We start from the raw sequence: 12,219 nt of genomic DNA on the forward strand, positions 1-12,219 counted from the left end.
GTGCTTCACAGAAGCTAAAGCAATGTGGAAGGAAAAAATTAATATTTAACTTTTTTTGCAAAAAATTTAATTCAGAACAAATTTTTTTTATTTTCACAAGTGTTAAAAGAGAAAATCAACCACAAAATTTGTTGTACAATTTCTCCTGAATACACCGATACCCTATATGTGGGGGTAAACCACTATTTCAGCACACGGCAGAGCTCGCAAGGGATGGAGCGCCGTTTGACTTTTTCAACGCAGAATTGGCTGGAATTGAGATCGGATGCCATGTTGCGTTCGGAGAGCCCTTAATGTGCCTAAACAGTGGAAACCTCCAACAAGTGACCCCATTTTGGAAACTAGACCCATTAAGGAACTTATCTAGATGTGTGGTGAGCACTTTGAACCCCCAAGGGCTTCACAGAAGTTTATAACGTAGAGCCGTGAAAATAAGAAATCTATTTTTTTTCCACAAAGATGATCTTTTCGCCCCCAAATTTTTATTTTTTACAAGGGTAACAGGAGAAATCATACCCGCACAGTTGTTATGCGATTTGTCCTGAGTACGCCGATACCCCATATGTGGGGGGGAACCACTGTTTGGGCGCATGGGAGAGCTCAGAAGGGAAGGAGTGCCATTTTGGAATGCAGACTTTGATGGAATGGTCTGCGGGCATCATGTTGCGCTTGCAGAGCCCCTGATGGGCCTAAACAGTGGAAACCCCCCACAAGTGACCCCATTTTGGAAACTAGACCCATTAAGGAACTTATCTAGATGTGTGGTGAGCACTTTGAACCTTCAAGTGCTTCACAGAAGTTTATAACGTAGAGCCGTGAAAATAAAAAATCCATTTTTTTTCCACAAAAATGATCTTTTCGCCCCCAAATTTTTATTTTTACAAGGGTAACAGGAGAAATCATACCCGCACAGTTGTTATGCGATTTGTCCTGAGTACGCCGATACCCCATATGTGGGGGGGAACCACTGTTTGGGTGCATGGGAGAGCTCGGAAGGGAAGGAGTGCCATTTTGGAATGCAGACATTGATGGAATGGTCTGCGGGCATCATGTTGCGCTTGCAGAGCCCCTGATGGGCCTAAATAGTGGAAACCCCCCACAAGTGCCCCATTTTGGAAACTAGACCCATTAAGGAACTTATCTAGATGTGTGGTGAGCACTTTGAACCTTCAAGTGCTTCACAGAAGTTTATAACGTAGAGCCGTGAAAATAAAAAATCCATTTTTTTTCCACAAAAATGATCTTTTCGCCCCCAAATTTTTATTTTTACAAGGGTAACAGGAGAAATCATACCCGCACAGTTGTTATGCGATTTGTCCTGAGTACGCCGATACCCCATATGTGGGGGGGAACCACTGTTTGGGCGCATGGGAGAGCTCGGAAGGGAAGGAGTGCCATTTTGGAATGCAGACTTTGATGGAATGGTCTGCGGGCATCATGTTGAGCTGGAAGATGGGCCTAAACAGTGGAAACCCCCCACAAGTGACCCCATTTTGGAAATTAGACCCCCTAATGAACTTATCTAGATGTGTGTTGAGCACTTTGAACCCCCAAGCGCTTCACAAAAGTTTATAAACGCAGAGCCGTGAAAATAAAAAGTCTTTTCCACAAAAGTGATTTTTTAGACCCCAATTTTTAGACCCCCAAAGTTGGCAAATAGTGGAAACCCCTCAATTCTTGCTCCAACCCTAATCCCAACCCTAATCCCTAATCCGAATTCTAACCCTAATTCTAGTTCGCCCTAACCCTAATTCTAACCCTAGTCGTGACCCGAGCCCTAACCCTAGCCCTAGCACAACCCTAACCCTAGCCTAACCCTAGCCCTAACCCTAGCCTAACCCTAGCCCTAACCCTAGCCCAACCCTAACCCTAGCCCAACCCTAACCCTACCCTAACCCTAATGGAAAACTGAAAAAAAAAATATTTTCTTTATTTCATTATATTGGCCTATATAAGGGAGTGATAAACGGGGGGGTTATGTACTATTTTTTTTATTTTGATCACTATGATCGTTTATCAAAGTGATCAAAATAATGAATGGAATCTGCCAGCCGGAGACGGCAGATTCCCGGCGGGCGCACTGCGCATGCGCCCGCCATTTTCAAGATGGCGGCGCCCATCGGAGGATGCCGGCGGGACGTGGGACCACCGGGAGGGGACGGAGGGCCACGGAGAGGTACCGGGGGGGGATCGGGGACCCTATTTCTCTCTCCTCTGATGTGCGATCACATCAGAGTAGAGAGAAATTAAATGTAAAATCGCGGCTTTTTTTTTTTTTGTGGTCGCCGTTATAGGGTTAATAACGGCGATCGCAAAAGCGGGGGTCGGTAAAAACCGACCGATTCATGTTCGCTGGGGTCTCGGCTACCCCTGGCAGCTGAGACCCCGGAGAAAATCCGACACTGGGGGGCGCTATTCACTTAAATCACAGCGCCGTGAATTAACGGCGCTGTGGTTTTAGTACCCTTAATTACCGCCGTTAAAAGGCGTATCGGCGGTCGTTAAGGGGTTAAGTTACTTCTTGATTGAGAACAAGTGTGGCAGTATTCAGGCCTGAGCGAAGCAAGAGAGTTTGAAATCAGTTTCCCAGAGATGTGATAAACCACAGTTAATTTATGTTTTAAGGTGGTGTGCAATCACTTTTTCACACAGGACCCTGTAGGTTTGGTTTTCTTTTTCCCTTAATAATAAAGACCTTCATTTAAAACTGCATTTTGTGTTTGTGTTATCTTTTTCTAATATTTAAATTTGTTTGGTGATCTGAAACATTTAAGTGTGACAAACATGTACCTTCCATCTTTATGCGATGTCATCAACCTGCTTGCCTCGTGTCGCACTCCTGAGCAGGCGTACTGATCTGCCCTGTTGAGAACAGAGCAAAGTACAGCAGTGTGCAGGCGCCAGGAAAGGTCAGAGAGCCCCAGCGCCTGCGCACTGCAGTACTTTGCTCTGCCCTCAACAGGGCAGATCAGTACACCTGTGAAGGAGCACGACACGCAGCAAGGAAAAGGACGACATCGCATGAAGATGAGAGGCACCGGAACCGGGACCTGCGACACCCATCAGACCGGACCGCCCCCGGGTGAGTATAATAAAACGTGGTTTTCTTCTCTTTCAGGTCAGACCGAGAGCTTATCTACAGCATTACAGAATGCTGCAGCTAAGCCCCGAAAGGTGGTGGCCGCATCTTATAGCGGTAAAATGAGGTAACAGGTTCCCTTTGAGGACTCTCAAATTTTAATATATTTCTATCTACTGGTTATCACTGTACAAAAATATATATTTTTCCTGAACAATTGTTATGGATCTATAACTCATTTACGTTGTAGAATGGAGTTTGTTCTCTGGGATGTTATTTGAGCACAAATAGCACTTTATTATGGGAATTGATGATGCAAATGTAAGGAATAAATATACAACAGGGATGTCAAGAAAATGCAATTTCACATGAATAAAAGTATAGGGTGTGGGCAAGTCGGAATGACCTAATGTTCCTATGGACCGGTTATACCAGAAATATTAGTATCCATAATAAAACCAAATGGACCTAGGGGTGACAGATAGCGTCACATAAAAGTGACCTCTTCAGGGGTCTCAAAGTAGTATTAGGTACACTCTGCACACATTAAATAGTAAAAAAGTATATGTACGATGTAAATTATATTAACCCAGTACAGAGAAATATATGTGGAAACAAAAATAAACCACATGAATGAGAATGGTAAATAGGGAATCAGGTTATCTTACCCATAGTAACCCTTGTGATAGAGCACAGCAAAATAGCAACCCCAACGCGCGTTTCTCCACTCTATCTCTATATATGTTAGTCTATTTGCATTTCGATACAAAACTTGCATAGATTTAATTTTTTTTAGAGAAAAAAAATTTAAGACTGTAAAAAAAAACTGCTTTGTATCATCTGTACTGATGATAGTTCTGGTGATGTATTCAAGTACTGGTGATGGTACTTTTATTTAATTAACTCACATATATAGCACCATTAATTCCACAGCGCTTTATCATCATTATCGGCACTGTCCCCATTTGGGCTCACAGTCTACATTCCGTATCAGTATGTCTTTGGCTGGTGGGAAGAAATCGGAGCACCAGGAGGAAACCAAGGCAAACACGGGGAGAATATAAAACTTTTTTTTTTCATGGTTCTGGTGCCGTTTTCATGTAGTGATGGTGTTTCTGGTGATGTATTAATTTACTGATAATAGTTCTGGTGCCATATTCACGTACAGATGGTGATTGTGGCGACATATTCATGTATTTATAGTGGTTTTGGTGCCATATTCATGTACTGGTGAAAAAACATTTACTAAGTATGGCTCTAGTGTTCTATTTACAGTATGTACTGATGATTTTGGTTCCGTATTCTTGTACTGATGATGGCTCTGGTGATGAATGCATCACCAGAACCACTCTCAATACATGAATGTCACCACAGTCACCATCAAGCTGTATTTGTCATTTGATGGATACAAAACCCATCAGACATATTTTAGCTATAATAGGGTCTGTTTTGTTTTCATTAGGCTGTCCTCCAAATGCTGGACTCCTTAATTGAATTGAAACGGTCCTCATTATAGTTAAATTATATTAGTTTCCATGACAGTCCTTGGGTCTGACATTTAACCCCTTAACGGCCGCCGATACGCCTTTTAACCGCAGCAGTTAAGGGTACTTATTTCTCAGCGCTGCTTTTTAATGGCACTGAGAAATAAGAGTATAGCATCCCCCAGAGTCAGCTACCGGGGGTAGCTGAGACCCCAGAGAACATAATTCAGGACGATTTTTACCAAACCCAGTGTTCTGATCGCTGTTATTAATGAAATAATGGCAAACACAAAAAAAAGTCAGATTTCCCATTTAATTTCTCTCTCCTCTGATGCGATCGGACAGCAGAGGAGAAATAGGGTCTCCTGATATCCCCAGTACCTCCGGTGTCCCTGGACCCTCCTGCATCCCCAGGTCCTGTCCCCCGCACTGCTCATGCAACCGTCGAGATCTGATATAAGAGAGGAAAGCGACTTGCCTATATAATGGGAACACCGCATGTATAGGTTATATAAGCAAAGTTTATTGAGCAAAACCTACACAGACGTGGAATAACACTAACTCCATAAAAACATTTAAAAACATGTACACACAAGAAAAACTGGTCCCGTCGAGATCTGACACACACAGTCCAGGCCATCACAACATCCTTCGGGTAAAGTGAGGTAGGCGTGCTATCAGGAATCACAGAACGCCGAGTCTCTTGGTGCCCGACGAGGTCAACCTCAACAGTGACCTGGGCCTTTTCCTCCAGATTGATGGAAAGCAGAGATGGATAAACTTTTGTCTTGGTATCCTCACCCACTGACAACGTGGGAGCTGAAGGCATACACTCAGGATCCATATTCAGTTCGTTATCCAGAGGCAGACAATCAAGAAGCAGGGATGCTCCTGGGAACAGAACACTGGTATAGTCGTTGGAGCCGTGTAGAGAGAACGCCAACGCTTCCCCTTCATTGGAGACGTCATCACACCTAGACTCGCTGACTAGCAGACCAGAGGAAGAAGACGAGACTGCTGATGCATGGGAACCAGATACCTCTTGCAACTTGGTTGTTTCATCCGAAGCACCTTGCTGGGTCTCCAGACCTGAACAGGTAAAGGAGTTCTTGGCTCAGAATGTCCCATGTTCATACCAAACAGCATATGAAAGATGAACTTCTTTGTGTATAATTCTCCTACTTGGAGTTCAAATTGTCCCTGAAGGACAAGACTGTTTTAAATAGGGCTCGGCCATCACTAGACAACGCCCATGCCGGATTCTGGAGCTGTAGGATGGAGATCACTCACCGACTCCGTATGGCTGGCGGCTTAAACACACCAAAGCTCCCAGAAGGCAGAGAAACAGTCATAGATTTTAATGGAGAGGGAGTACTCTCGCCAAGGGCCACCTCTCCTACAGGCCCAGGGTTTTGGTGTATAGGCATCACAGGGCAGAAACCGTCAGGATTTCCTTCTCAGGACTAGACTCTGGCTGCAGCATTGCCAGCCCATTTTTATTAGACCTCTTGGATCTTGCATGGGAGACCGTCTTGGCAGCCTGTGATACAAGTGGGTCATGGACGATTATGGACAGATGAGACGATTTTCTCAAAGGTCACTTTCGTCTGCTGTTTCTGGAAGCTTGGGGGGGAACTTTTCAGGAGACTCTGTACTAGGCATGTCGAAGGCTTTTATATATTCAGGAGAACAGGAGTGATTGAATCCAAAAGGATTTATTTAATATCAAGCAAATTGCCAATTTATTAGTACAAAAACACATAAAAATATGTAACAATCATAGCACAGTTGCACATAATATATGACATCAAAAAGCCAGGAGGGATATGTGGGGATAATTAACAAGGCACCATCATGCTGAAGCTCATTGTGAGGGTATGGCCCCTGAATATAAACCCGCTATCTCTATAGAGTATTGTCAGAATCATAATAAATCAATAGTAGCGGTAGGGCCTCACACAAAAGCTCAATACGCATAGAAGATGGTAACAGTGTAACACGTTCCACAGTACGTCATTATACCCAAATGGAGAGGTAGCCAAAAGACAGGAACGTTTACCTAATGGTGCACAAGTCCCCCAGGTGGTGACACGAACGCTCCGACGCGCGTTTCGCGCTTCCCAATAGCGCTTTATCAAGGAGTCTCGAGGTGATGGGATCCCTTGCTTCCCAGAAAGGGTTAAGCCACTCCAAGGCATCCCCTGTTAGGTAGGACATTAGGAATCCTACCTTTACCTGATCAGAGGCAAAATGGGGAGCATGCCATTTGAAGAATCGTAGGCACCGCTCTAAGAACATACGGCACCGCTTTGGATCCCCATCGTAACATGGCGGATCCGCTGAGGGTTCAGCTTTAGGAGCGCATGCCTCAAGACTATTAAATACAGTTAGGTCCATATATATTTCATGCAGTCTTCTCTTTATGGTAGATTTGGATATTGATACGCCTACCTCCTGGAGAGTGTCGTTCACTTGGTTGGCTGTTGTGAAGGGGTTTCTCTTCACCATGGAGAATATTCCACGATCATCCACCACTGTTGTCTTCCATGGGTGCCCAGGTCTTTTTGCATTGATGAATTCACCAGTGCTTTCTTTCTTTCTCAGGATGTACCAAACTCTAGATTTTGCCACTCCTAATGTTGTAGCAATTTCTTGGATGGGTTTTTCTGTTTTTGCAGCTTAAGGATGGCTTGTTTCACCTGCATGGAGAGCTCCTTTGACCGCATGTTTCCTTCACAGCAAAACCTTCCAAATGCAAGCATCACACCTCAAATCAACTCCAGGCCATTTATCTGCTTAAGGCTATGTGCCCACGTAGCGTTTTAAACCGGACACTCAAAACCGGACTCCTTCCCAGAAAACGCGCGTTTTTTTCCTGCGCGATTTTGTTCGTGATTTTCGCGTGCGATATTCAAGCACTTTCCAAGCGATTTGAAGCATCGCTTGGAAAGTGATTGACAGATTGGTCACACTCGTCAAACATAGTGTTTGACAAGTGTGACCAGCTTTTTACTATTGAGGCCGCCTATGCGGCATCAATAGTAAAAGATAGAATGTTAAAAATGATAAAAAAATAAAAATCGGGGTATATTTATCTTCCGACGTCCTGCGCAATCTCAGCGGCGCTCCCATTCCCAGCGATGCCTTGCGAGACCTGTGATGACGTTGGTCTCGCGTTGCTATAGTGATCTCACGAGACCGGTAGAGTAACGCGAGACTACGTCATCACAGGTCCTTGCCGAAAGGCATTACTGGGAACGCTGAGGCCGGGAAGGCAGTGCGTGACGCTGGAAGGTAAATATACCCCGATTTTTTATTTTTTTTTACAGGGGTATGGTACCCAGGGCCTAGAGGACAGTCTCCTCTCCTCCACACCGTGGGTACCAACCGCACATGAGACGCTTAGCTTTGCGCATGGTGAGCATAGCCACATGCGGGAAGTAAGCGATTCTCATGCATTCCTATGGGTGCGGAATTGCGGCAATTCTTTGCGATTACGCAAAAAGAATGAGCATGCTGCGATTTTTTCCGCGATGTGATTCCGCCGCGGAAAAAAGCGCATTAGCACAGCATGTGCAGAATGCCATAGGAATGCATGGGGGGCGTTCTGTACGAGATTTTAAACGCTTTCATGCCAAAAATCGCAACAAAAACGCTTAAAAATCGCTACGTGGGCACACAGCCTAATTGTGAATGACATAATGAAGGGATTGCCCACACCTGTCCATGAAATAGCCTTGGAGTCAATTGTCCAATTACTTTTGGTCCCTTTAAAAACAGGGTGGCACATGTTAAGGACCTGAAACTCCTAAACCCTTCATCCAATTTTAATGTGGATACCCTCAAATGAAAGCTGAAAGTCTGAACTTCAACTGCACCTGAATGGTTTTGTTTAAAATCCATTCTAGAATCAAAATTAGAAAAATGTTGTCTCTGTCCAAATATATATGGACCTAACTGCAGCTCATTAGAGACTATGATTGTGGGTGGTGCAAGAAAAGTCTGAACTTCAGATTGGGTAAAGAAGTCATTTGATTGCTCACGCTGGCAGGAAAAAAGTTCATCTGGCTCCAAGAGCGAAAGGACATGGGACTCAGCGGGGACCTTGGCTCCGGCATTACAGCCTGCTCGGTCACCATTTTGCTCGATTTTCACAAATTAAATCCCCAAATATTTGGATTTGTTATAATCAGAAAAGTTCCGGGAAATCTGGAATAAAATCAGTTCATGTGGATTGTGACGTGAAATCCACACCCGCGCACACGGCAGCCTCAGCCTGTCACACTGGGAAAGAGAGGCGCTGCCCTGTCCACTCCGCTCTGCAGCCCGCCGCACCGTGACTGACTGGCTGGCTGGCTGAGCACACAGAGGCGGCGGCGCGAACGTCTCTGATTTACTCCGGAAACCTCGCGAGATCTCCGCCGCTTCCATGTTGCCACGTTCAATCCTCCTGGAACGCATGAGAGGAATCCCAGCTCCGGGGCAGGCCACGCCCACTATTGTGCTTTATTGGGGTCCAGGGCTTAGGGAATGGTCTCTTCCCGGGGGCGTGGTCATCGATGAAACCACGCCTTCATGTGACCGCTATTGGCCCAAATCTGCTGTCGGTCAGGAAATTGGGCGTGTCTTGTGAAACGGAGAACGGGGAGGTGGGTGGTCACGTAACAAAGCGTGGCTCAGGCTCGGTCCAGGTGAGGAGGCTGACGGCGACTGTCACTGCATCACTTCCCGGAGGGACGGCGCGGCTTCTGCTTTCTCTCACTTCCTGCTCTTCCATTTACCTCTAATACCCACAACGACAATCATGGCTCCCAAGAAAGGCAAAGCAGTGAGAAAAGGTCAGTGCCTCCAGTGCTCGGGGGTGAACTTTGACCTGGCAGTGAAATATTCCGATTTTTGGCAACAGCAAAATCTCCATGGTGTTGTGGGGAGCAGGGCATGATAGGAAGTGTAGTTCTCCCGTCTCACTGAGCCACATGGGTGATGCTGGCTGTGCGGGGCCGGGATCCTCTGTATCCGGCTATGGCAGCAGCTTCTCCAGGCAACGTTGGAGCAGTTATAGGTTATCGTCCTCATACACCTGTAGTGTGGGGTCATGGCTGGGACTGCTCACCAGGTCGCCCCACATGCCAGATCTCTCGCCTGCCGCCAGATCTTTCACCCGTCACCAGGTCGCCCGCGTGCCAGATCACTCGCCCGTCTCCAGGTCGCCCGCGTGCCAGATCACTCGCCCGTCACCAGGTCACCCGTGTGCCAGATCGCCCGTCACCAGATCTTTCACCCGTCACAGGTCGCCCGCGTGCCAGATCACTCGCCCGTCACCAGGTCGCCCGTGTGCCAGATCTCTCGCCCGTCACCAGATCTTTCACCCGTCACAGGTCGCCCGCGTGCCAGATCTCTCGCCCGTCACCAGGTCGCCCGCGTGCCAGATCTCTCGCCCGTCACCAGGTCGCCCGCGTGCCAGATCTCTCGCCCGTCACCAGGTCGCCCGCGTGCCAGATCACTCGCCTGTCACCAGGTCGCCCACGTGCCAGATCTCTCGCCCGTCGCCAGATCTTTCACCCGTCACAGGTCGCCCGTGTGCCAGATCACTCGCCCGTCTCCAGGTCGCCCGTGTGCCAGATCACTCGCCCGTCTCCAGGTCGCCCGCGTGCCAGATCACTCGCCCGTCACCAGGTCGCCCGCGTGCCAGATCACTCGCCCGTCACCAGGTCGCCCGCGTGCCAGATCACTCGCCCGTCACCAGGTCGCCCGCGTGCCAGATCACTCGCCCGTCACCAGGTCGCCCGCGTGCCAGATCTCTCGCCCGTCGCCAGATCTTTCGCCCATCACCAGTTCGCCCGCGTGCCAGATCAATCGCCCGTCTCCAGGTCGCCCGCGTGCCAGATCTTTCGCCCGTCTCCAGGTCGCCCGCGTGCCAGATCTTTCACCTGTCCCCAGGTCGCCCGCCTGATCAGTTTTTCACCACGATTTCTTAGGTGAGATGCATTCTCCTCTGTGATTGCCCCATGTTTTGGTTCACAGTGGAAATGAATGAGTTGCATTGCAAATGTCACTTTTTCTAATGGGTCCTATCCTGAAGCGTTGGTTTAACTATAGCAACTGCTATAGGGCCCAGAGGGTGAGGGCCCACCTGGGTGTCACAGGATGGCATTTTTCTGCTATCTCCAGCTACTATGTGGTAGTAGCCCATAACCCCACCTCGGATTCCTGGTGCTCGGGCCGCTATTGTAGGTTTTTGCCAATAAGTAGTGGGGATTAGTTTCATTTTTGCTCTGGGGTTCAGTGTTTTCTAGTTGGCTCCCTGGTTAGAGGTCATCATGTACAAGGCAAAGGTGGCAGGAATGCCCAGCTGCCATCAGGGGTGTAACTCATGGACTCCAGTGCTAAATTTTCAACTGCAGTTTTCATAGGTCGTTAATAGTATTGACTTTTTTAGGCTTCAGGACCCACATGCGACTGCAACCCCCGTACCCACTATAGCTACACTCTTGCCATCAGAGGTGTAACTTGAAGCTCGTGGTCCACAATGCAAAATGTCCAACCCCTGATATCATGGGTCTTTCATAGTATTAGTCTTCTCATATGGGACTTTTTTAGGCTCAGATGTGACCATCACCTGCTCCACTATCGTTATACCCCTGACCGTCAGGGCTTTCAGTGATCTGGGACTTTCTCCTGTGCTATTTTTGATGTCACAAGAAGCTGAGTTCCTGACTATAACATTTCCAGCTGAGCTGCCTTTGGGGCGGTGATCATCATTACTAAGTGAAAGGACATCAGGAATTTGCAGAGCAGTGATCTCAGATTAATGATTGCAGGACAACTCCCAGCAGTCACTGTGAATAGACATTGGCATCTGGCTCCTAAATCTTGGTGGTGGTTTTTTTTTTTAATTGATCACTTTGGAAGCTCTGGCCACTATGTCGGCCTCCTGCAGTCCTCCGGGCCTGGCCACTAAGTCGGCCTCCTGCAGTCCTCCGGGCCTGGCCACTAAGTCGGCCTCCTGCAGTCCTCCGGGCCTGGCCACTAAGTCGGCCTCCTGCAGTCCTCCGGGCCTGGCCACTAAGTCGGCCTCCTGCAGTCCTCCGGGCCTGGCCACTAAGTCGGCCTCCTGCAGTCCTCCGGGCCTGGCCACTAAGTCGGCCTCCTGCAGTCCAACAGACCCAGTAGCTCAATTGTTTCCAGACATGCAAGACATGTAAAATAAGCCGGCACTGTGACCAGCATTCATAAGATGTAAGGAAATGAAGAGTGAATGAACTGCTGTGTCTTCAGATGGAGAGAAAAATCCTTCCCATGTGGCTCTCCAGTCTGCTCACGTGTCACTTTGTAAGGGGGTCTAAGGAGATTCCGGAGGAGGGGTTCTGTGGAATGCAGCCCGCACCTCCCTGCTGTGTAGTGGAGCTGGTAGCACTAAGCTGTGATCCAGATGTTACAGTGACTGAGGACATTGGGCATGACAGGCCGGGGATGGATGGATGCGGCGTCCTGATCCTTCCTGATATCTATCACATTCTTTCTAGTTACACGTTAACAAGGAGAGGTGACTGCAGTTTATAAGCGATCCTTCACCTATCTTCACCATAGTTTAGGCCTTCACCCTTTATTCACTTGTTATCAGTTTACATCTCTGACAGTGTCATATAATTTGCA

The 12,219-nt window shown here is 47.6% G+C and overlaps 1 protein-coding gene across 9 annotated transcripts in view; it reads left to right on the forward strand.

Moving 5' to 3' along the window:
* The first annotated feature begins 9,134 nt into the window (after positions 1-9,134).
* Positions 9,135-12,219, forward strand: part of ASPH (aspartate beta-hydroxylase) — a 303,702-nt gene continuing 300,617 nt past the window's right edge. For 2 of the 9 annotated variants that reach the window (XM_073583943.1, XM_073583944.1), the window contains exon 1: positions 9,145-9,401. In XM_073583943.1, the coding sequence (XP_073440044.1) occupies positions 9,368-9,401 (34 nt within the window). In that variant the 5' untranslated portion in view covers positions 9,145-9,367. Of the gene's footprint in view, positions 9,402-12,219 lie in introns of all 9 variants that reach the window. The other 7 variants (XM_073583934.1, XM_073583936.1, XM_073583938.1 and 4 more) reach the window with 6 other exon arrangements.

The sequence above is a fragment of the Dendrobates tinctorius genome, unplaced genomic scaffold (genome assembly GCF_039654945.1).
Source record: "Dendrobates tinctorius isolate UK_male_01 unplaced genomic scaffold, ASM3965494v1 ptg000082l, whole genome shotgun sequence".
In the NCBI taxonomy this organism is placed as follows: domain Eukaryota; kingdom Metazoa; phylum Chordata; class Amphibia; order Anura; family Dendrobatidae; genus Dendrobates; species Dendrobates tinctorius.